Source organism: Phaenicophaeus curvirostris, chromosome 4, assembly GCF_032191515.1.
Source record: "Phaenicophaeus curvirostris isolate KB17595 chromosome 4, BPBGC_Pcur_1.0, whole genome shotgun sequence".
NCBI classification, from domain to species: Eukaryota; Metazoa; Chordata; class Aves; order Cuculiformes; family Cuculidae; genus Phaenicophaeus; species Phaenicophaeus curvirostris.
The window spans coordinates 1,024,761-1,048,404 of NC_091395.1; the positions used below are offsets into that span (position 1 = coordinate 1,024,761).

Genomic DNA, 23,644 nt, shown 5'->3' on the forward strand with positions numbered 1-23,644 from the left:
TTAATATCTAATCTCCTTTATGTAACATTTCACCATCTTTTGAATGCTGATTCCTGGTAAAATGGGATGAGGGCAAAGGCAGCCCTTCCTTTCCATCCCCTGACCCACAAGGATCCCTGTTCCCACCAAAATGGGATGAGGGCACAGGCAGCCCTTTCCCTTCATCCCTGACCCACAGGGATCTGTGTTCCCACCAAAATGGGATGAGGGCATGGGCAGCCCTTTCCCTTCACCTCCTGACCCACAGGGATCCCTGTTCTTGCCAAAATGGGATAAGGGTAATGGCATCCCTTCCTCTCCATCTCCTGGGAAATGGCAGCCTTTTTCCTCCATCCACTGACCCTCAGGGATCTGTGTTCCCGCCAAAACGCAGTGAGGGCAAAGCCAGCCCTCTCTTTCCATCCTCTGGGAAATGGCAGCCATTTTCCTCCATCCCCTGACCCAAGTGGACTCTCTTCCCACCAAAATGGGATGAGGGCTCAGGCAGCCCTTCATCTCCATCTCTTGGCCCACAGGGATCTCCTTTCCCCCCAAAATGGAGTGTGGGCACAGGCAGCCCTTGCTCTCCACCCCCTGGGAAATGGCGGCCCTTCCCCTCCATCCCTTGACCCTCAGGGACCCCTGTTCCCACCAAAACGGATTGAGGGCACAGGCAGCCCTTGCTCTGCATCCCCTGACCCACACCGATCTCTCTTCCTATCAAATTGGGGTGTGAATGAATGTAAATTTAATATCTAATCTCCTTTATATAACATTTCACCATTTTTTGAATGCTGATTCCTGGCAAAATGGGATGAGGGCACGGGCAGCCCTTTCCCTTCATCCCTGACCCACAGGGAACTGTGTTCCCACCAAAATGGGATCTAGGCACGGGCAGCCTTTTTCCTCCATTCCCTGACCCACAAGGATCCCTGTTCCTGCCAAAATGGGGTGAGGGCAAAAACAACCCTTCCTCTCCATCTCCTGGGAAATGGCAGCCCTTGGTCTTCATCCCCTGATGCTCAGAGACCCCTCTCCCCGTCAAAACAGGACTGGGGCACAGGCAGCCCTTTCTCTTCGTCTCCTGGGAAATGGCAGCCCTTCTTCTCCACTCCCTGACCTGCAGGGATCCTTGTTCCCATGAAAATGGGGTCTGGGCAATAAAAGTAATTCCTCTCCATCCCCTGACCTGCAGGGATCTCTGTTCCCTTCAAAGTGGAGTGAGGGCAAAGCCAGCCCTTCCTCTCCATTGCCTGGTCCTCAGCGATCCCTGTTCCCGCCAAAATAGGACTGGGGCACGGGCAGCCATTTCCCTTCATCCCCTGGGAAACGGCAGACCTTCCCCTCCATCTCTTGACCCACGTGAATATCTATTCCCTACAAAATGGAGTGTGGGCACAGGCAGCCCTTCCTTTTCATCCCCTGACCCATAGGGATCCTTGTTCCCATGAAAATGGGGTCTAGGCAACAGCAGTCATTCCCGTCCATCCCCTGACCCACAGGGATCCCTGTTCCCACCAAAATGGGTTGAGGGCACAGGCGGCCCTTTCTCTCCATCCCCTGACCGTACGGATCTCTCTTCCTGCCAAGCTGGGGTGTGTATGAATGTGAACTTAATATCTAAGCTCCTTTATATAAAATCTCACCATTTTTTGAATGCTGGTTCTTTTAGAACTGTCATATAGATGGCTCCGCAGAAACAGAGATGTTAAAATACAGCTAGATTTCCACTTTATGTGGTGATGGGAAAAGGAATTGGAAATAATCCTAAAAAGGAAATAGGTTACTTGTAGAAATGTGCTTAACTCTCTCTCTCTAGCTGTCTGTCTGTCTGTCTATCTATCTATCTATCCACATACATATCAAAGAATAGGCAAGATATTAAAAGGAAGAAAAGCTGAGGATAGCAGAAAACACAATGGGGAAATGAAAAAAATATATCACTAATCCTAAAAAATTATATTACAGGGAAGATAATTCTGTCAAAATTTCTTTTTGTCTAGGATGAAAAATGTTGTCCACTCATTTTTTTTTAATGCAAGGTTTGTGTACTTGACTACAAAACTTCGAACTGGCATTGTTAAAATTTTCCACAAACAGAACATCCACTCCATACACTAGAAGAAAAACAGCTATATTATAAATGCTTTTGATCAGATTTTCTATGCTAATTGTGACTGAGGAACTGCTTTACCTCAAAAGTACATCAGATACAAAATATTTGACAAACGCAGGAGAGCAAATTCTTACAGTCAGTGATACTGAACACGACAACAATTACGATGACAAAGGTACCCATTATCTTTCATGCAAACCCACCTTTGCCTACCTGCTGTTCACACTGATCCCTGCAGACAAATGAAAATGGGTTTTCAGGAATAAGAGGATGAAAGTTTTTCTTTACCTGAGCTAACTGCTTAGGGTTTAGAATGCATTTCATAGAATCATAGAATCATAGAATAACCAGGTTGGAAGAGACCCACCAGATCATCAAGTCCAACCATTTGACTCTGGAACTTCAATATTACTGCTTTAAAAGAAAAGCAAAACACCACATCTTTAGTGAACTTTCTTACCAATCCAATCATACCATGCTGGCAACCTCTGGTTTGTGAGTAATTTATTTTTGTGTCCTTGGAGAATATTATGTCTTTCTGTCCACTTATCCACTTTTTCTTCTGTGTTGTCTTCCCAGCTGCTAGAATGTGTGCATTTGTATGAGACAAGGAGGTTGAGAAGAGAAGTGAACCACCTCGTATTTTGCAGTCTTAGTTTAAGGTAAGAGGAATCTTAGTCTAGGAAGAAAAACAGTTTGAGAAAAATTTAGTTTAATGGGAAAAATGGTTTCCCTTGGGAAGATTTGCATTGTAAGAAAGTTTATTTGCTGGCCTTTTTTCAGTTTCTAGCAGTCTTACTCCCATTGCAGCTGCAGTCTCTGTTTCCAAGGGATGCCAGCACTGCTGATGAACACAGTACTTGGGGTGGACGTGTTACTGTGTTTTGAGAAACCCTGCACAAAGTCCTCTGATCTGTCACTCTCAGCCTCTAGTGCAGTATCTGCCCTCTACAGCAACAGAGTGTGTCTGAGACCTGGGCCCCAGCAACAGAATACTGAGAATTGTTGGAATGTGAGCAAAAGTGAGAGTCATGGCTATTGCTGGAGCCAGAAGGGATACTAAAGGAAAAAGATGTGTAATGGTTTCTGTAACAGGTAGTTGGTTTGCACCTTGCTCCAGCATCACTCACACGTTCAGCAGTGTGAGTTTGCAAGCGGGAAGAGACAACAGTGCAGAACATTCCTGGAAGCCAGCAGGCTTTTCCTCCATTGGGATGTTCCGGCTGGCAGCTGTGTGTATGTGTATTATCGTGTGCTGTGGCTATCTTGAAGTGCACCTCAGTAATCCAGACTGTGCCTTTGCCTCGTGCTCACAGGGAAACTGTGACTGTTGTGATGACAGCACCGAGCTTGACGCCTTCCCTGGTCTGCGATGCCATATGGGAGGCTGCTCACCAGGAGGCACTCATTCCACACGGCAGTGGCCTTACACCAGCCTTCCTGCAGCTGCTTGCCTACACTGCTTGGTGAGTTCGAATTTCATGGCCTTGCCTGCATCTACTGCAAAGTAGTCTTTATTCTGAAACCTCCAGTCACGAGCTGCCAGTCCCTTCACTTGTTTCAATATCTTATTTTCCCATAGGATCTGCTACTGGATGATGGTGGCAGGGAAATGGAGGCAAACAGGAGCACGAGTTCTGTTCACCGTAGCTGTCAGCTGAAATAGAAAAGACATTAAATTGATCTGTAGGAAATGAAAAAGAACTAGATTCAGGATTGGAATTCGTATTTCGGATCTTGGAAGAGAAATACAGACATCAAAACACAGGTAAGCTGTTAAAAACTCTTCTGCTGTGCTTTTCATGCAACTCTTAGGTGTCCTCAGGCTTCCAGTCAACACTGTACACTTGGAAAAATCTTGGCTCGGAAATGCAATTTTAAGGCACAAACTGAAGAAATAACAGCCAAGTCTGTTTTAATGAGAGTTTTTAATATTAATATTAATTAATATTAATTAATATTAGTTATTTCATCATCCCTTTCTGTGGATGTCAAGGCGGTAAATCAATGTTCTCAGAGTGCTAGTGTTTATGGATAGACGCACTTTTGATTAATCACTAACATTTATTGTCTGGCATAGTCTGGCTCTGAAATGTCTCCTTAAGTGAGCACAGTGCTGGAAGCATGGATGCAAGTTGGGTAGAATGTATCATGCAGTAACGGCACATTGTGTTCTTACAGACCTCTTAAATATTGAACATATTCTTTTCTTGGCTTTCTTTAGCACAATTTAGATAAGGTTTTCCTTTTCACTGCACCCTGCATTACTATTGCGCTCTGAAGAACCTTACAGTAGAAACCACATCTACCTCTTCTCATAGTATTTTAGTGTTTGATGTGGGCCTGAATTTGGAGAAAATGTTCTGCTATTACTTTTAAAAGTAAATAAAATAGCAACCACAGTGATCCACATTTATAATGCCTTTTAAAATTTTTATTGGATTCTTTAAGTCCGTGTTTAAATGGAGGAACAAATTATTGTGATTTGATTTGAAATGAAACAACAGTTTGTGTCACTACAAAACCATTGGTAGACAGTAATGACTATTACTGTTATTAATAACAACAGCTATCCTTAAATAGTAACGAGTTCCAAATTCTGTGAGGTATTTGCATAAGTCTGTAATGTTTTGACTTATTCATTATTAGTCAAGTAAACCAAGTAGTTTATTAGAATGGCAAGGAGTGTAGAACACACTAAGTTTAAGCAGTTTCTACTCAAACTGAGCCATTTCCCAGTTGATTTAAGATCAGTCAAACTTGTAACAGGGATAATTGCTCTGCCATGACTCTCTGAATACTGTGACTCTAGAACTCTACACAAGGGAAAATGAAGTATCTAGTTGGTGCTTGACCTCTTTGCTGTGAGTATAATGGCAGGGAGCATGGATTTTCAGCCTTGGGAAGCTTCTCTTAGGCTTGATGACAAACCTTAATTGCATTTGTGTTCTTTATTAGGTTTTTCTAAAATAATCACTAAGAATTATAAACATTGCCAAGGCTTTTAGCACATAGTTTAACCACAGACTGCAAATTATGACTGATAGAGGGATCTTCTCTTAACTGTTACGTTAAAACTCATTCTGTCATGTTTCCACTGTCCTTTCCTTGTGGGCAATTAGAGATGTGGCAGCAGTCATGGGCCACTGGTGCAAAGTTCCCACCTCTTCATGCCTGGTTCTGGATTCTTTAAGACTTTCTCTCTAATAGAGAGTTGAAATTCTCTACCTTTCCATCACTGAATTTTTCTTCTATTCTTTTTCCTGCAAGCAAGGACACATGGTTCCTGTCCAAGTTTGGCTTCTGTGAGCTGAAGAGCTGCTGCGTTCTGACCGCATGGTGGAGTGCTGGCATTTATGGCTGAAGTGAGTGGCTGACTGAACATTCTGAGCAGGGCTCTAAGGGCTAAAAATCACCTGGGGAAAAGCGATAACTACCCTGCTGGGCTGGGGAAAGACAGATTTGGATTGGCATTAGGTTGTCTGAGTACACCTCTTTTTGGGAAGACACCTGTATGTGCTAATGGGGGTTGGTAAACTGGTGTCCAAGGTCTAAGGCATTCAGATGCATCCCTGTCAGAGAGCCCGAGTGCTGGCAGCTGTCTGAGAACACAGGACAATTACGGAAATCCCTTTAAATGAATCGAGGAAAGCATGTACTCGATCCTGGGGCGTGTTTTGTGGGAAGAAGGGCATGGGAGAAAGCTTTCAAAGAAATGTCTCTTAAATGCTCTAGTTTGGCTTCAGGGTAAGAAAGAAAAAGGTTCCATTTCACAAGATGGTGTAGTACTAAAAATCTCATTTAATTCCCTTAAGATGAGGAGTGCTGGTCAAAATGAAAGCTCAGGTTAAAGTTAGAAAAACATATTGCACATTCAACCTATTGCATGAACACCGTTTGACACAGAATAAATAGAGCCAATAAAAGCAAGACTGTGTTCCATGCATTGCTCTGGGTCTGAATTTGTTTGCTTCCCCTCTAGTTTTAAAAAACTTAATTAACATAATTACATTTTCCTCACTGTGCAAACCAGACACATTGCAATTTTAATTTGGATTTAATTATAGATGGAATTTAAGGTAATACTGAGTGAAGAAGAGAGAACTAGCAGGCATGTTGAAATAAAAAGAGTTATTATGGGATGTAGTCTATTAATTGACTGGCTGTTACAGAAACAGTGTTATTCCCATAACTGACAGGAAAACTGCACATTATTGAAAGGTCACTGATATAATAACGGTAGAGAAGGAAATATGCAAGGTATCCTAAAAACCAGTATTGGAGATACCAATAGTCCATTGGAAGGAAACATCAAATATAGGTACCATGTACAACATCTTAACGGTGATGACGTGTTTAGTGGGGGTATGAGGAGTGGAGCTGCACTGCAAGCAGGTAAGAGCATGAAGGGAGTTCTGGGCTGAGGTGAGAAGTCATATGTATCTTTAGGATAAATTAAAGCTGGCAGGTGAGGTTTATTTATGGTGCCAGACTTTTCACATAAAAAACTTGCCCAGTGTTTCTTTGTTGTACAAAGCCATTTCTGCACAGGGCATAAGAACCTGCTTTTTATTTAGGATTAATATAGTTTATAATATTTTTGTTTGTATTTATGGTGTAATAATAGTTATTAGGAATTTTTTTTATTCCTGACTGTGGAAACCACTTGAAAGGCAGCAACTTCACTGACAATGTGTTCAGCTACTTTATTCAATACTACTGGCAAAAAAACTCCAATGCATCTTACAGTAATAATTGTTAGCTTGGGAAGTGAGTTCCTGAGCACACTCTGAACCTGTGGAAGAGGAGAGTAACTCCTGTCCATGGAGCTGGACGTTTGGCTGTATCTTTGCTGGAGGAGGTATTCATTTCTTTTTAGTGTGAAGTAGAATATACTTGTCAAGAAGTTTTCCTGGCTTCCCACAGAGGTCACTGCAAACAATCAACGTGTTGTTCCAATGGTAACAGTCATCATCTCTGAGTTCACTTGCAGAGTAAGCAATTTCTAATTCCTTTATGAAAGCGTTCTGCTTCCACCGTCTGCAGCTATAGGGAACAAAGCTGTTTCCTCCATTCCTCTAAATATCTTAGAGACGTTTGCAGTTGATGGAGTTTATTACAAAAAAGCGCAGAAGCTCTTATGCCTGTCACTCAAAGCTGGAACTATGCGTAGAAAACCTCTTTCTGGTTCCACTTTTTATTCCAAGAAAAATAGTGGCAAGGGTTAAATGCAGTTTTAAGTTGCAACAATAGGCTTGCTGTGACTGTGACATTTGGTTACTGGGTTACTGTCAAGCTTAGCTTTCTTCTGGTTAGCGTTTGGAAATTGATGACAAAAAACTCCCAGGTCCCCAGAGGACTTTGAAAAATGGAGAGGCTTTTGATGTTTCTTGTTTTACTAGCATTTCTTGTAGGACAATGTATTTCCATACTGATAATTGGGTGGGAGGCAAAAATCCAGAGTTGCTCAAGAAGACATTTCCATTGCTTTTTAGTAGATTAGATTGCAGCTGAAGAAACACATATGTCATACAGCGGGAGGGAAGAGCTCTAGCAGTCCTAGCTGATCCACATGTCTGAAAAACAACATGCAAACCAGAGCGAAACTGGTTATTGTCAGGGGTTTAATCCCAGTCTTTGGTGGGCACTGGGCTGCGAAAATGAAAATTCTGCCTTGGAGACTTGGCGTTTTGGAAATATCTGCTGCTCTGGTCAAGTGAAGCTGAATGTAGCTCTCTGCTCCTGAGACAGATGTGTTGCAACAGGACTGCGTGTGGCCAGACACCATCCTGTGGAGGGAAGCCATTATCTGTACAGGGGCACAGCAGGCTCTTGAGGGGCTGCCAGCACTGACAGGGCTTTTGCAAGAGTATGGACAGGGAGCAGTAGTTACAGGTCTCCTGTAACTGGCAGGAAGGGAAGGGAGAGTGGGGAAAGGAGGAACATGTTTCATGCTGTCTACCTATGGGTGTGTTTTGCACTGCCAGGGTTGGGGATAGAAGGTGCTTGCCTACAGCAATTCCCTAGTGCCAGTGAAAGAGACAGTTTTTCATGTACATGTTTGCTCTCTCCTGGTTTGTCAAAACAGAGTGCTTCGTTGTGTTTGGTAGGAACGGTTGGACTCGGTGATCCGATGGGTCTCTTCCAACCTGGTTATTCTGTGATTCTGTGATTCTGTTGTTGCAGTGCAGTAAGATACCTATTATCCATCTGCTTATTTTCCAGCAGAGGGATGAGAATGGTGAAGGATAAATTCAGCTTCTCCTAATAGTGGTCTTCTGCAGAGTGAAGTACATGTGACTCTCATAAAAGCATCCACTCTGGATGGGACCGGAGATCCATCTAGCCTGGTTTCTTGCCCCAGGTGGTGGCTAAAAGCTTAATTTTAGAAAGGAAGACAAGAACAGACAGGGCACATGGCGGTAGTTGTCCAGAATTCCTCCTGTACTGCCAGTGATTTCTGTTTCATGGACTGCCAGGGTGATTTTTTGCCATATTTATCTATTATCCATAGGAGACTCTTGTAAGCTCCCGATATTTACAACATGCTTTGTTATGACTTAACTACAAGTGATGTGATTAACTACCTTCCTTTGGTTTTCAGCCTGTTGGCTGCAGTGAGACAACTGACTGTGCCTGCGCAATCAAGAGGCATTAAAACACCAGTTAAACTGTGGGTCACTGGGAACGGTGGCTTTTCAGTATAAATGTTTTTGTGCAATATTTCTCTAAATAGGATGCACTTCCTTCTTCAGCCTCTTAGGAGCATCACAATGCTCTCCCAGGAGGGATTTGTCACTCTAATCTCAAATGCTGGATTTGTGGCCTTTTTACCTCTCACACGATTGACCAAGAGGACATTCATCCCTCTGGCATGCCCTGTGTAGTTCCTTTCATAGTAAATCCAGGTGGAAAATTTTATATGTAGCACCCCAAATACTTTCAAGCAACCCCCTCAAGGGCAAACCAAATGAGGCACAAGGAAATAGCAGGATACACAAAGAGTAAGAGCATATACTTTATGTTGTAATGGTTTCTGCATTGCTGTATTTGTCGTAACCACATAACACCACACAGGAACATACCAGAATTCAGTGGATGTGATGATGTAGCTGGCACTGATCAGGAAGAACAATGGTCTGTGAGCCCTGGTCTTTGATATCTGCTCAACCAAGGCGTGCACCACTGGTGAGGTGGCTATGTCTACTGAACCTTGTGCATGTGAATTCATCCACTTTGCAGCAGAGAAGTGGACAGAATAGGGAACCAACCCCATTAACATTATGAAAAAGTCCTCTGATTATGTTTCTGTGCGATTATGTCCAAATATCAGTATGTTGAGAAACCGGTCTCTCCCTTTTTCCTGTTGAAGTGTTTCTATCTAGTGCAGATGCTGTGAGAGGGGCAGTCACAGGCAGCTCTTTGCCTGTACATTCTCTCATGCCAATGTTCATTGGATGTGCTGCATTTGGAATCGAAGAAAGGCAATTTGGAATGAATGTGAAGTAGTTCTAGCTGTTTAGATGAGGGACTTTCCTTAACTCTCATCCCAGCCTGATGTTATCTCTGAAATAGGTTAAAAATGCAGAGGGCCTGTTAAATTTTAAAGAGGGCTTGTTGCTTCAGCCAGGGTTTGACGTGCCATGCCTGAATACCAGCTCTCATGTGCTTCTTTTGACCTTGGAAAAAACATATGGATGCTCAGCTCTTTGGAAAACATTGGAGTTATTCCCATGATCCAGTTTCGTGCCTCCATCCTCACCTCAATGTTGGAGGGGCAGGTGGAGCAGAAAGGGTGATAAAAGCTGTGGTTCTCAATATATACCATCATGGGTTTAGCTTAAATAATTATGTCAAGGATAATGATGGTTGTGGCAGCAAAAGTGTGGAACATAAGTCATCTTGCCATGTTGTTTCCTAGGTTTGAGTCTCAGTGTGAGGCAGAAACCAGAATTTTGGTTTTATTCTTTTACAACAAGGGATGTTGACAAATTATTTGACTGTATTTGGATATAAGTATTTATGTGGATCTTTTCTTTTGCTGCCTGTGGCTTTTGTGGGTGGGAATAATCCATTAAACACAGCAGGGAATTTGCGGTGGAGACTAGCTGAACTCTGTAAAGACTGTTTCTGCCATGCAGGGAAAGAGTTGCCTGTACTGTTAAGGTCCGCAGTCTAATTTGGTGCCATTTGTGGACTGAAACATAAAGCTCTGGGATTTTCAGATCTGAGGCCCAGCAACACTAAGAAATATAAGCTGCAATGGTGAATTTGGGGTAAGGCTGCATGTTGGGGTAGATTAACTGAACTCAGTGGAGTTCATACTCATAAAGGTTAATAAATTTGCATAAAAAATGATGATCAGGCACATTTACCTGGGTGTGTGCTCTCCCTGCGGTTTAAAAACATTACTTGTGGAGAGAACTGTTTATAACACCAGCTGTTTATTTTAAATCCCTCTGAGAATGAATCAGAAACATTCTGAAATTACTGATCTAAGTTACACAGTCTGACTGCAGTGGGGATTTCCCAGCCCACAGGTATCGGTCACCTAGGCGATGCTCAGCCCTGGCCAGCTACGCTAGAACGGGGTGCACTTTTCCTGATGTTCTGCAACTTGTTTCTTGCGTTACCTATGACTTGGGCCCTGAACTGAGTTCAGTGCATGTATACGATGGAGGTTTAAACCCTAAAAATGCAACAGCAGTCATGGGCTGACTTGGAATGTTTGTCCTCCCAGCAAGTTAGGTAGGGATTCACCATTCCATTTTGTTTCTGATTTCCTGACAGGCTGCAGAAAAAAAACTGTGGAGGTCATGCTGATTAAGCTGATTAAGAATATTAATTTCACTTGGCCTCTGTTCCCTGAAAGCCACGATGGTGGCTCCAACTGTGTCACTTCCAGGAGAACTCAGCCGGTGTATCCGTATCAGCAAGGGAGGCAGCAGCATTGCTGTGCCTGTCTTGTTCCTCCCTCAGCCTGCTGGCCTCTGCCAGTCTTCTGGATCTCAAGGAGCAATTGAGAAGGTCATTGCTCAGTAGCTCTACCAGCAGAAGGTGTGGTAACACATTTAATCTATGTCAGGTTACACTAGCAGTGTTATTCTCATGACCTTCTTCAACCTGGCAAACTTTTTGGTAAGGGCACGGCTTTGAATCATGCACTGTCAAAGCCTCTTGCAAAATTCCTTCCATTGCCTCTTGAGAAAGCAAGGTCAGACACAACTGCACCAGGAGGCTGCTCAGGGCGGGCATAAATTATGAGGGCATCAATCCTACCAGGCAGACAAGCTTTTAACCAGAAGTCTTCCAGTAAGTGAGGCACAATGTGCTAACAGCGAAAACGTGCTCCTTGCAGATCTGCATTCTTCGCTGTGGCTTCTTAGGGTGCAGCTTCCCAGAGTAACCTTCCAGTGTGACGCAAGCTGGGCAGTGGTGGCCCCATCGCACTCCAGGGAACCTTCCTCAGAGAAGCAGCTTGCCCTGACAGCACGGGGTTCCTTATCTCAGACAGTTCCTAGTATCAAGTTAGCTGGGAGAATAAGCTGGGAGGAATGTCCACTTCCTAAAACATCTGCTTTCACATTGTGGTTTAAGTTACGTAGCTGTGTTCTGAAATGGCTTATGATTTTTATACCATTCTGAATACCGATAAAATAAGGTTTGCTGATATGGAAAAAAAAAAGCCTTTCCCTCTTCCATATAGTGTTAAAACCACTCTTTAATGCAGCGGGTTTTTTTAGCAGTAGAAATCAGTCTGAATGGCAGCTGACGTGAATGTCAGGCAAAGGGGCTTAGGCAGCTGTAAAGATAAGAATAATCTTGGTAGGATTTATTCAGCTCTATATGACCTTAGCCAGAAAGGAAATGCATTCCTGATGTCTGAAACCACCAGATATTTGCCACATGATTTTTTTTCCCCTGAGTCTGAAGCAGACATGCTATGTCAGTATGTTAGGCTTGCGCCCTAGTTTTCACTTCCCCAGTCTTGTTGCTGGCTGTGTCTTCAGTGCATGTGGTGCCTGGGTCCCCTCTGGGAGAGAATAAATTGTTGGTTGTGTTTATTGTGTGTGTCTGAGTTCTAAAAATACATTCACAGGTTTTTAGTTTCCCTGTAGGTGCCCATGTGGAAGGTGGCGATTTTTCTAAGCTGTTAGCCATTGTGTGGAACTTCAATGGGTCTGAACCTCTCGGAGTCAAACACTACGACCGAATTACCTAAAGCTTCAGACAGTGACACCCTCCAATGCTGACCCTACTATGATTTTCATGGTACAGTTAGGAAATCTCCACAAGTTCCAAAAGATTCTAAATGTCAATGTCTGCATCTAATAGTGCTGTAGAAACATGGCTTTTTGAAAGTCACACTTTGCTCAACTGAACTGGGAAACGTTAAGCTAAACTAGAATGGTAGAACTATTAATGATTGCACTGGTATTGCGATAGATGTGAACGCTGACCTTTTCTCACTTGCAGTGTGGTAAGAATGAACTGGGAATAGTAATTTCTATTTCAGAATAGGTGCCTTTGGCACGTTTGACCACAAAAACTATTCATATCTTAAATTCATAACCTATGAGCTCACTGAGCCATATTGGTCCTACTGGCTTCCAGTCTGACTGAGCCATTGACATACTGTGTCACTTCTGAAAAGGGCAGTGACACTAGGAAATGACTATCTCAAATCACAATGATTTTTCATCTTCATTCCCTGATCCATCATCTTCCTAGTTTGTTTTTTTCTCTTTTTTTTTTAGCATGTGTTGGCTCTGATATTGTTCATTGTGATCTTTCTCGGTTTTATCTGACTATAGCATTACTAGCGGGACACGTGTGTGCGTGTGCTTGTAATTTGGGATAAAACAACTCATCTGTCATTGAAAAGATGTGACTAAAATTTTCAATAAGTAAAAATCTCCCAGAGTGAGCATGAGGACAATTTAAACTCCAAGATCTTTTGTCTAAGAGCACTCCCACACAAAATGTAGAGGTTAAGTAGAGACAACAGTCAGGCTTGATCATAGTGTGCTGCTCAGTTCCTGCCCGGTAGTCAATTTAAGGTATATAACACCTTCAGGCCATTACAATGTGCTGTTGTTCATGTGCCGTGGAAGGAAAACATTGCTAATAGTCCAGAGATGATGAGTAGTAAATAGGGCGTGCCTTTGGAAAAACCCCAAAAGGAAGAATTGCTGTTGCACAAAGTGGAGAAAACTAGTGTTTTCCATAGTTCAGTAAGCTCTTCATTGTCAATACTAACAAGTTAATCCACGAGACTGGTAGATTAGGTAGAAAGGTATGTCTTTGTGCTTTACTGTATTTCTCAGTAAAAGCTGATTTTACCCTGCTGGACAATATGAAAAAATTTAATGGAAGAGCTTTCTCTTCCACTGAGGCTGAACAAGTTGGTAAGGAGCGCACATTTGCCAGTAGAATTTTCTAATCCTATAACCACAATGTTCTGTTTTGTTGACAAGAGAAGGTTTCTGTGTCTGCAGGAAAGGTTCCCAAATGTGGCAGTTTGAGGACAATCCTTCAGCAGTGTGTGGCTTTGAAAGGGAGGAGAGCTTGCTCACAGCTCTTGGGGGTGTATGGCTGCAGTTTCCCCATCACTAAGCTGGAGGTGGTAACAGGTAGATCGGAGACTCAGTTCCTCACTGAAGAAGGCTCTAAAGTTAAGAGAAGTGTTTCTTTGCACTTACATACCCGTGCAGAACCCCATCATTGTACTAACGTGACAGAGCGAGGTGTGGCCTGCCGTGCAGTCATTTTAGAGTCCTGTTCTTGAAGTGTGTCTGGAGCTTTCTGTCAAAACTCCACCAGGCCATTAAATAATTGGGTATTTTCATTGCAAAAGGCGATGTAACAGCCGCTTTGTGGTCCATATGCTTATTTCTCCCACACAAAGCAGTTAGCCTAATAAAGATATCATTACCTAGAAGTCTAATAAAGGTATAGTCATTACTGAGAAGACTTGCCTTGCTGGCCAATGGGCATTTGCTCCTTTGAGGTGAGAATGATGCACTGAATAGAAAGGGCTGCTTCAAACCCCAAGTGCTGATACCCAAATTAGGAAAGAGGCTAAAAAGCATTTAAATTTCATTTCTGGTTTTGACTCCATATGACTGAGGAATTACATGCGTATTCACAATTTTAATTCAATATTGAAGGCAGGCTGTTTTTATTGAGTGTGCCACAAGCTGCACAGGTGAGTTTTTATGAGTATCCTAATTTTCTTGCAATGAATCAGTGTTTCCCACATAAATTCCTCCATCTGGCACCAGAATGGCACGTTTCCTCCTGACATATGATGATATAGGTAATCGTTTCGAGTGCCAAATCTAATGCTGTAGTGAGTCAGGCCAGCGCAAAGGGGAGCAGGAAAATTCCACACCCTCTAAGGAATCTTTACTGTTTCATTATTTCCTAGATTTCCTTTATGTTTCCTCATCCTTATTTATCCTCCTTTTATCTGGACTTCTCCAGCTGGTTTTCCCTTTGGATCAGCTTTTCTCATTGATCTTCCTCTTGGCTCTTGTAAAAAACTGTTCGTATCAGCTCTTACTGTGGACCCTGTGTGATCTGAGTGGAGGGAGTAACATGTCACTCGGAACAGAGCAGTCTGGAATTAGGGGCCTTCTGTGGAGCCTGTGGAAAGAAGGCTGCAGTTAACTTTGCTGGGTTTTTGTGGCTACCTCCCCCTACAAAACTGTGGCAAGATGGGTGGTGCTGTATTCCAGGCTCCCAAACTGCCCTGGGGGCATCGTGGTGCAACGTACGCCTTTATGTTGGCACCACTTACTGTCTGGTTTAGCAAGCATCCAAGGAGCTGGGGCTAACTGATTTCATTGACCACACCAATTTGCTCAGCACCAGCATTATCTCATAGCTTGGCCTTGCTTTTTGGCAGCTTTTGGCTTTTGGCATCTTTGTCTCAGTGACAACTTTATTGCTTACTCAGAATGGGCAGATGGAGTCCAGGCACTGAGATGGTGACTGAGAGAATGTGGACAATTTGTTCTCTATTTATCATGGGCTTTTTGTGACCTTGGGTTAAGAAAATGCTTCATAAGAGGTTAAAGTTTGCAGATACTCATGTGAAGATGGGCAAAGCTTGAAAGACTGAATATTTCACTACTAGGCCACACTGGAATTCATACTGATAAGCCATTTTTTTTGCAGTTGCCAGTTGATCACTTCAGACCAGTGAGGAAGAATTCTCTTTATTTGATTTGAACATTTTTTTTTCTGTTTTTTAACATAAAACAAAACAAATAAGCACCAGCCACTGTGTTCTGCTTGAAAATATTTGTCTGGACTGGATATGGACTGGATATGGACTGGATTTGCAGTTGCCTGGTGATCCTTCCAAACCCATGTTTCCTTAGGGAAGCTGTCCGCTCTGTGGCTCTGAGATTATTTCATGGAATAATGGCAATCTGTAGGGTTTTAATGAAGTGAATAGTTCATAGTGGGAAAGCATCATTGCTCTCTCCAAGGCAAGGGATAAAAGACTTGATCTGTGTGTATCTGTGTGTGCCTGAGAAGCTGCTGGCACCGCCCACCAAAGAGCCTGTCAGCGTTGGTCCCTCTGTTCGTTTGCACAGGGTCTGACTTCAGTGCTTGTAGAAAAGGTAGAGGCAGGTGGGTTTGCCTTCTCACAGGCTACTCTGCTCTGTCTGAACACCTCTGTGACACCGTAACGCCTGCAGGTTTTCTATTCAATGGAGGTGCTGCCCCTCCTGGGCAGGTGTCCGCAGCCCCATGGGCTGGTTACCACCACCCGAAAACTCATCACCTCTAGCCTGGCCTTAAAAGGGAACAACCAGTGTGCGAGTCCCCTGCTGCATGCAGGGGCTTCCTTGGATTCACTACATCCACTCTGGGGTTAATCTCTTCATCTGGCAGCTCTGGGTGAGCAGTTCATACTGAAGTGCCTCTGAATTTATAAATGTCTTTGCTCAGTGCAGTGTTCCTGACTCTTCAGAGAGAGCTGGACCACAGGCATGGTCGGGAAGGCCCGGGCACCACAGAGGCTGCCGCTTTCCAGCTAGTCACGTAGACATAGATACATGGGGCTGTCTTAACACCAAATTCACTGGAAAACTCAGCATGTTTTTCATCAAGAAAATAATTTTATTGTGTTACATTTAATTTCATTATCATTTCATGATAAATCCAACTTTTTACATCAAGACATTTTCCTACGGCAGAGTAAGGAAAATCCCTTATTCTGTATGAATTATGACAGTATGCCATACAAGCAGACATAAAATATCTAAGCCTCTTCAGAACATTTACTGTTCCTTTATGTATATAAATACCAAATAATTAAATGTAAACTCATTTAAAACCCAACCAACCACCCCAATATTACCTTGTTAGAACCCATATTATTCTCGGCATGGAACCTGTTCAGACCTCTGTGTGTCAGACATTTGTACAGCAGACCCGTCGTCTTTAGAGATAGTCATGCTGTTTATAGGAACTCGTTGGCTAATGGGGTCTGGAGTGAAGGAGCTGGCATAGAGGTGGGGATACTCAAGTGGTGAGAATGGCAGCGAGGTTGCCAAGAGGCACCTAACCGAGCCTGTGCTGTCTTATCGAACGGGTTCAGTAAACCTCAGCAGTCAATAAATATGTGGTAGCTATAGGCAGTAATAAATATGAGAGGAGGGAAGCGTCTTGGCGAGACTGAACATCAAGCTGCTGGTGTGAAAACTCATCAGATACGCAGGCTGTTATCTTCCTCCAGCATCCACTTCTCACTGTCTTCTGGTGAGCACTGGTAGCTTCATTTGTAGGTGTTTCTTCCCTCAGGGCTGGTTTGTGACCTGCAACACGCAGGATTGAAATCATAAAGCCAGTCAGGAAAGCTTTCCTTAAGTTCTCGCTCCAGATAATAAGTCTGACAGGAGAGGTATCTTCTGGAAAGAATGCCTAGTAGGGATTATAGAATCATGGAATGGTTTGGGCTGGAAGGGACCCCAAAGCCCATCCAGTTCTACCCCCTGCCATGGGCAGGGACACCTTCCATACCACCCACCACATTCCCAGCCCAGCCAGAGCTTAGCCTGGCTCCCGGGGGGCTGGGAAAGCAGGAGCTGCCTAGTGGTACCTGTTGAGGATGTTGGTGAGGATGTGCTTGACCCACGGTGCTGAGGGGCTCAGGCAGATGATCTGTCCCTGCTTCGTGGTGGCTCTGTGGATGAGGAAATGGGTGAGGCCAGGCCGGTTGGGGACCAGGCAGGAGGGGACAGGGCACTTACATGACCTCAGGCACAGTGCAGTGTGGGCCCTCAGTGAGCAGCTCCACACGGGCCAGGCGTCGCGGTGGGATCAGCTGGGACACAGTACGCGGGCAGCGGCAGCGCAGCTCCCCAGCTGGCGGCCCACCTGCAAAGGGGGAAACTGTTGGGCCCAGGGAGCTCTGGGACCCATGACCCGAGCCCTGAACCCCAACCAATCCCAAGCCCACAGCCTTGAATCCCACTGGGACTTGAACCCTAAAGTTTGCTGAGCCCCAAACTCTCAGCCTTGAGCCCTGCTGGGTCCTGAATCCCAAACCTTGGCAGGTCCCGAACCCCATCAGATCCTGAACATCCAGTCCCAAACTCTGCCAGGTCCTGAAGCCTGAACACTGCTGGGTCTTGAACCCCAAACCCCTAGTCCCACCAGGCTTTGAACACTGAGCTCCAAACACCACCAGGTCTTGAATACTCGGCCCTGAATGTTGCTGCGTCTTGGAAACCTGAGACCCAAGCCCTGCCAGGTCTCAAACCCTGAACCCCAAATCCCACTGGGTTTTGAACCCTCAGTCCTGATTCCCACTGGGTCTCAAACCCTGAGTCCTGAATCCAGCTTAGTCTTGAACCCTGCACCTCAAACCCCGCCAGGTCCTGAACCCCCCTGGGTCTAGAATCCTCAGCCCCAAACATTGTTGGGCCTCGAACCCTGAGCCCCACTGGGTCTCAAACCCCAAGCCCCAAACCCTGCTGGGTCCCAAACCCCGAGTCCCACCAGGTCTCAAACACTCAGCTCTGAACCCCTCTGGGTATCAGACCCCAAGCTGCTCTGTCTTGAACCCTGAGCCCTGAACCCCACCAGGTCTCAAGCCATGAATGCTGAATCTTGCTGGGTCTCCAACCCCGAACGCTGAGTCCCACTGAGTTGTGAACACTCAGTATCAAACCCAGATGATCTTGAGCCCTTATCCTCAAACCCTGCCAGGTCTTGAGACCCGAACCCCACTGATCTTGAACCCAAAACTGCTGAGTCTTGAACACTCAACCCCAAACTCCAGGTTTGGATCTCGACCTTTGAGCTTTGAACCTCACTGGATCTCAAGCCTTGAGCTCTGAATGCTACCAGGTCTCAAACCCTGAGCCCTGAATCCCACTGGGTCTTGAACCTTCAACCCCAAACTCTGCTGGATCTGTCTTTGAGCCTCGAACCCCACCGGGTCTTGAACCCTCAGTCCTGAGCCTCCCCAAGTCTCTAAGCCCGAGCCCCACTGGGTCTGGAACACTGAGCCTCGAACGCTTCTGGATGTTGAATCCTCAGCCCTGAACCCTGCCTGGTCTCGAAGCCCGAGCCCCGGCTGCCCCCGGCTGCGCTTACCCCGGCAGCGATCGGCGGCCAGGAGGAGGAGAACGAGGAGGAGGAGGCGGAGGTGCGGACTCATGGCTTGGTCCTGGCGGCCGAGGTGCCGGTCCCCGCGCCCGCCCCTGCTTTTATCCCCGCCGGGCAGGGGAAACCTGATTCACCCGCCGCCACGCACCGCTCTCCCCTCCCTGCGCATCCCGGGCGGGAGCTGCTCGCCCTCTTCCCTGACACCAGCCCGGCCCCCGAGAGTGCGTGGAGGGGCTGCGGGGTCCCTGCACCAGGAGGGCTCCCTGCTCCTGGTGGGCTCCCTGCCCCAGCGGCTCGGCTAGAGGTGTCTGTCCAGTCTGCTCCGCTCGCCCGGGAGTACTCAGCCGGTGTGGGGACTCATATCGTTATGGATCATGCTGTAGGCACCAGTTTGGAGGTTAAATACAGCACAGCCCAAGTTTTGTTAAAGTCTGTAAGCCTGGAAGATGCCAGTGGAAACTGAGACATCAAATCCTTTGTCTTCTGCTTCTAGGGATATGTTCGTGTTTCATTTTAGCACCTGGATTTCTCTGCCGAGCACACAGTAATTTCCTGGTGGATTTAGTTGTTAGCTGCCAAGCAGAGAGCCCTGAACATTCTGCAGAGCAGTGGGTGGTAGGGGTACTCTCCAGCCTGCTGGGAAGATGTCATGGCTTAAATTCTGCCTGGGGCTTAAATTCTGCAGGTGCAGCCCAGAGATGCTGCAGCCATCCCACCCTTTCTTCCCGGTCTTTGGAGACCATACATTGCTTTAGTTCAGTCCAGCTTTTCTTTGGACTACGCTTGTACCTTCTGGGGCAGTGAAGAAGGATTAAAATTGTTCTCCTAAGATCTTTCCAAAGATTTAATACTTGTGTTCATTGTTTTTCCTTAGCCTGGGCACCAAAAGAACCAATTTGATGTCAGGCAGTCGGTACCTTATTTCTTTTACCTCGGGGAGGGGGACATAGCAATACAGACTGATTTGTTAGTGCAGTGTCTACCGACTTGCAAATGACCTCTCTGCTTAGCTGCAAAATGATCCCAGCAAGAGGGAAGCTGTGAACAGACATAACTTTGTGTTCACAATTATCCTGTTAGGTATCTCCCTGTATGCTGACCAATTTGGTTGCCTCGCTGTCATTGAGGGGCTGATTTTTCTCCTCTGACACTGGGTGTGCACTCACTGGTTTGAGCACGGCCAGTGCAGTCCCTGTGACTGTCGGTCCATCAAATCTGTGACCCTTGGGGAACTTGACTATTTCTCCCTTTGCAGTCCTGCAGGGAGTTAGGGAAGCGCCAAGGTAACCAGAAGGGGAAGGTCTCCAAGCAGGGTATATTTGCATTTCTCTCCAATGCCCCTTTCTCTCATCGTGCTTAGTCTGACAAAGGATACGGAGCAAATACCTAATTCCTACTGGTCTGTAACTCCTTCTGCCTTGCTCCTGAGTTTTCCAAAAGCACTGCAGGTCCTAGCTCAGTAGGTAACACCAGCTGTCAGATGCTTGCCTGGATGCTGGTCCTTGCTCTATGGCACCAAAGCTCAGCTACGACCCTGCCAGTCACTGTGAAATTTCCTTTCACGGTGCCAAGGGACAAGAACCTTTTCATGCTGGGAATCCTGTTTCTCCAATACAAACCTGTTCAGGACAGATCCTGCAGTGATATTGTGGTTGTGTTAGATGCAGGGGGGTCACGAAGACATGGACTGCCTTTACAATGTAAGGAGTACAGTCTCTGTGAGCTATTTTCAACCCTTTTTCTCCCCATATTTCAGGTCTCTCTACTCCCTCACCCTGATGTAAACTGACATTTCCTGGGTGGTGGCTGTTTATATGATGGGGCATTAAGTGCTGGCTTTAGTTTCTTTGGGACAATCTTGTCTTCACTATCAGTTTATTTTTCTTTTTGAGGCAATGTTCAGTGCAAGCAGGCTCTCTGCTTTGGGAAGTGCCAGCTCAATCACAGTTCTGAGTGCAGCTGCCTGGATTTCAGGACAAAGACTTCACTTGTGGTGTGAAGCCCTCATCCCAGTGACGTCAGTGGCAACTGAGATGAAGCCGGCTTTTCACCACTGACTTCATTTGTCTCTTTAAGTAGGACAGGTATGGGGCTGACCTGCATTTTACCCCTTTTTGAGCAACTCCTGGAGGACAGAGCTCTTAGAAGATTACTACGGATGGTGCATTAGGGGCCTGTCTCATGGAGGAAAAGGATTTCTCTGTCAGAACGTGGCTGGTGCCTTCTGTCACCTAGAAAACTGCATCAACAGAGCAGCAGCTACTTCAGTCCTACCCAAATCTCTCAGCAGGGGTTTCTTTCTGGGAACAGGCTGAGTTGAATGGGAACTGTGGCAACTCTAAGGGTTCTGTGAGTTTAGCAGTTAAACACACAGGTGGTGAAATGGCAGTGGCAAACTGCCCTTGTGGTGAGAAACTCCTCAGTGGGCCTTTTGTCCCGTGGGTTTCAAACCAGCAACTTGATCTTAAATTGCATTGCTTTCCTCTGCCACCTCAAACACCTGAAAAACCACTTCCCAGTTTTTCTTGTCTCCAGTGGGATATTTCATAAGAAATAATCAAGGGGGCCTTAAAAAACACAAGCTGCCACCAAGTAAAGCTGTGCTTCTTGGGAATTGGAACATAATCTCTTCATAATCTGGCTTCTAGAACCAATTGGACGCTGTGCCCATGTTCTCCTGGGCCCAGCACTGCCTCCTTCTGCCCACGCAGCTTTTCAGAGCAATTTGCTTTGCTGTTCTTCAACTGGGACAAATCCATTCCCATGCATCCACTTTCCATGGCTGCTCCTGCTGTGAGTTACAGCTTGGTTCAATGTTAATGCTGCAGAGAAGCTGTCAAGGTATGTTGCTTTTAGGGGAGATCTGAGCATTGAGTGTCTAACAATAGTGAAATAAGGATGTGTCGAGGAAGCAGACACTCACTACAGAAAGGGATGAAGAAGCTCTGACATTGCATCACTGTGCCAGAACGGAAATACTCTTCAATCAGCACATGTGGCAGGCTGGCAAGTGTGGAACATCTGCAGTGCTTATGAGGCAGCTTATTTGCACCGTCATTTCCCTGTGATGTAATTCACCATTTCACTTGACAAAAGAACAGTTACTAATGGGCTTGGATGTCTTCATCCTCTGACAGACCAAACTCCTCAGCAGCTGGCCTGACCTTTAGCCTGCGCTGGAGTTTTCATAGAATCATAGAATCATAGAATAACCAGGTTGGAAGAGACCCACCAGATCATCGAGTCCAACTGTTCCTATCAAACAATAAACCACGCCCCTTAGCACCTTAGACTTTTGGGGAGGTCTTGGGCAAATACCCACCTGGGAATGCTCAAAGCAATGTTATCGGGACCCTGTTTTAGGGACAAAGGCAATAAAAGATGAGCAGATTAGCACCATTTATTCTGTCCCTTTCCCCATGAAACAAGAACACCTTGTGCTGTTTGCCCTATTCCTTTGTCTTGGAGCCAACATGATAATCCGCAACACAGGCAGTGACTCGGAGGCAGTGGGAATTGTGAATATGTGACCCACTCTGTCATTTTTAGATAGACTCCCACCAAAGTAAAGAGGAAGATAACTCAGGATAATTCCAAAGGAATGAACTCTTTGAAGGATTATGCCCTGGGCAATTAGCTGAGTTTTGCAGATGGGATCAGCCCAGCCTCCTGGCCAGACTTTTCTGTCTCTGGGAAGATTCACTTCCCTTTTCTTGTTGACAGAACCAGTCAGTCATGCTTGGTCATTAGTTACTGGTGGAAGAGGAGAGGCTGACTGGTCTACTGCTGGTTAGCATGCTGAAAGGCCATAGGTGTGCTCTCCTCTTGCACTAGTACCCTCCTGCAAGTCGGGTAAGAAAGGGAGGTGGATCAGGTAATTCTTTTATGCCAGGAGTATGAATCAGGGAGCCGAAGGAGAGGGAGTAACTATGAAAGCATTTATCTGTGGTGAGGTTAGGGTGTCAAGAGGTCTCTGATGACACAAAGAGAGCAAGAATGTGTGTCGTAACCTAAGGCAAATATGCAATTGGCACAGCTCATCCTGAAGGATATTTTTAGGAAATAGAAGGAAGGCCTGGTAACATCCACCTCCCCTTGGCAGATACAAGGAGACCTGCGCCCTGATCCCACGAGGGGAGGGTAATTGCAAGGGGTGATTAAGGTACCTTGAGCAAACCAATAGCAGAATAGATGAAACTGCTTTTAAGAGGATTTGAGTTTGGTGATCGGGTTCCCTGGTGTCTAATTAGGGTTGTGTCCCTAACACCTTGGAAAGAGCCAACGCTCAGAAGCTGCCAGGGGAACAGAGGGATACAGAACGATTGAGACAGCTACATCACATCATAGACTTTATTTACTAAGAGAACCAGGCTAGACGCTGCCAAACAGATGTGGAGCAGGACTGCCATACTGTTCCACTCCCAGGCACTCCAAGAAAAGGAATCACATCTGCAGAACAGCAGTACAGACAGCAAATCCCCAGGTCCTCTGTGGCAGCTACAGGCAGGCAGTAGGTGAGAAGGGCATCCCGCTGCTCCCGAGCTGTTTCAGTACATGTGCACTGAGGAGATGGGGTTGAGGGTTGAAGGTTGGAGATGTGAATGAGGACAGAAACGCTGAAATCCTGCTGGCAGTCTCAAAGTGAGGCAAAAAGCTTTGTCAAGCTCATGCTCTCCCTCCCTTTGTCCTTCACGCTCTCCCTCCCTTTTTCCTTCACACTCTCCCCTGTCCACTGAGAAGTGGAAGACCTGTTGGCCCCTTTGTAGTGCTGGGTGCCAGGAGATGAGGAAGCAGGGCAGGGAGAGAAGGGGGCTGCCCTGTGCCCTGAGCAGCTCCTGGCACAGCACCTTCTTCAGGTACAGGGCAGGAGGAAGCATGGCTCTGCAGAGTCCCAAGCATCGCTCTGGGCTTGCATGG

General features: G+C 45.6%; 1 protein-coding gene across 1 annotated transcript; it reads right to left on the reverse strand.

Moving 5' to 3' along the window:
• Window positions 1-16,254: 16,254 nt before the first annotated feature.
• Window positions 16,255-18,812, reverse strand: LOC138719721 (growth-regulated protein homolog gamma-like). Its single transcript, XM_069855067.1, has 4 exons — window positions 18,716-18,812; window positions 17,365-17,491; window positions 17,214-17,297; window positions 16,255-16,929 (listed from the first exon to the last, which is right to left on the reverse strand). The coding sequence occupies exons 1-4, from the start codon at window positions 18,777-18,779 to the stop codon at window positions 16,890-16,892; spliced, it is 315 nt and encodes a 104-aa protein (XP_069711168.1). The 5' UTR covers window positions 18,780-18,812; the 3' UTR covers window positions 16,255-16,889.
• Window positions 18,813-23,644: the final 4,832 nt, after the last annotated feature.

Excerpts from the sequence above, each read along its gene's own strand:
- LOC138719721 (XM_069855067.1), bottom strand. The coding sequence starts at position 18,779 with ATGAGTCCGCACCTCCGCCTCCTCCTCCTCGTTCTCCTCCTCCTGGCC. Across the intron at positions 17,298-17,364 it reads TGCACTGTGCCTGAGGTCAT|AGCCACCACGAAGCAGGGAC; the intron begins GTAAGTGCCCTG and ends CCTCATCCACAG. Across the intron at positions 16,930-17,213 it reads CTCACCAACATCCTCAACAG|GTCACAAACCAGCCCTGAGG; the intron begins GTACCACTAGGC and ends TGCGTGTTGCAG.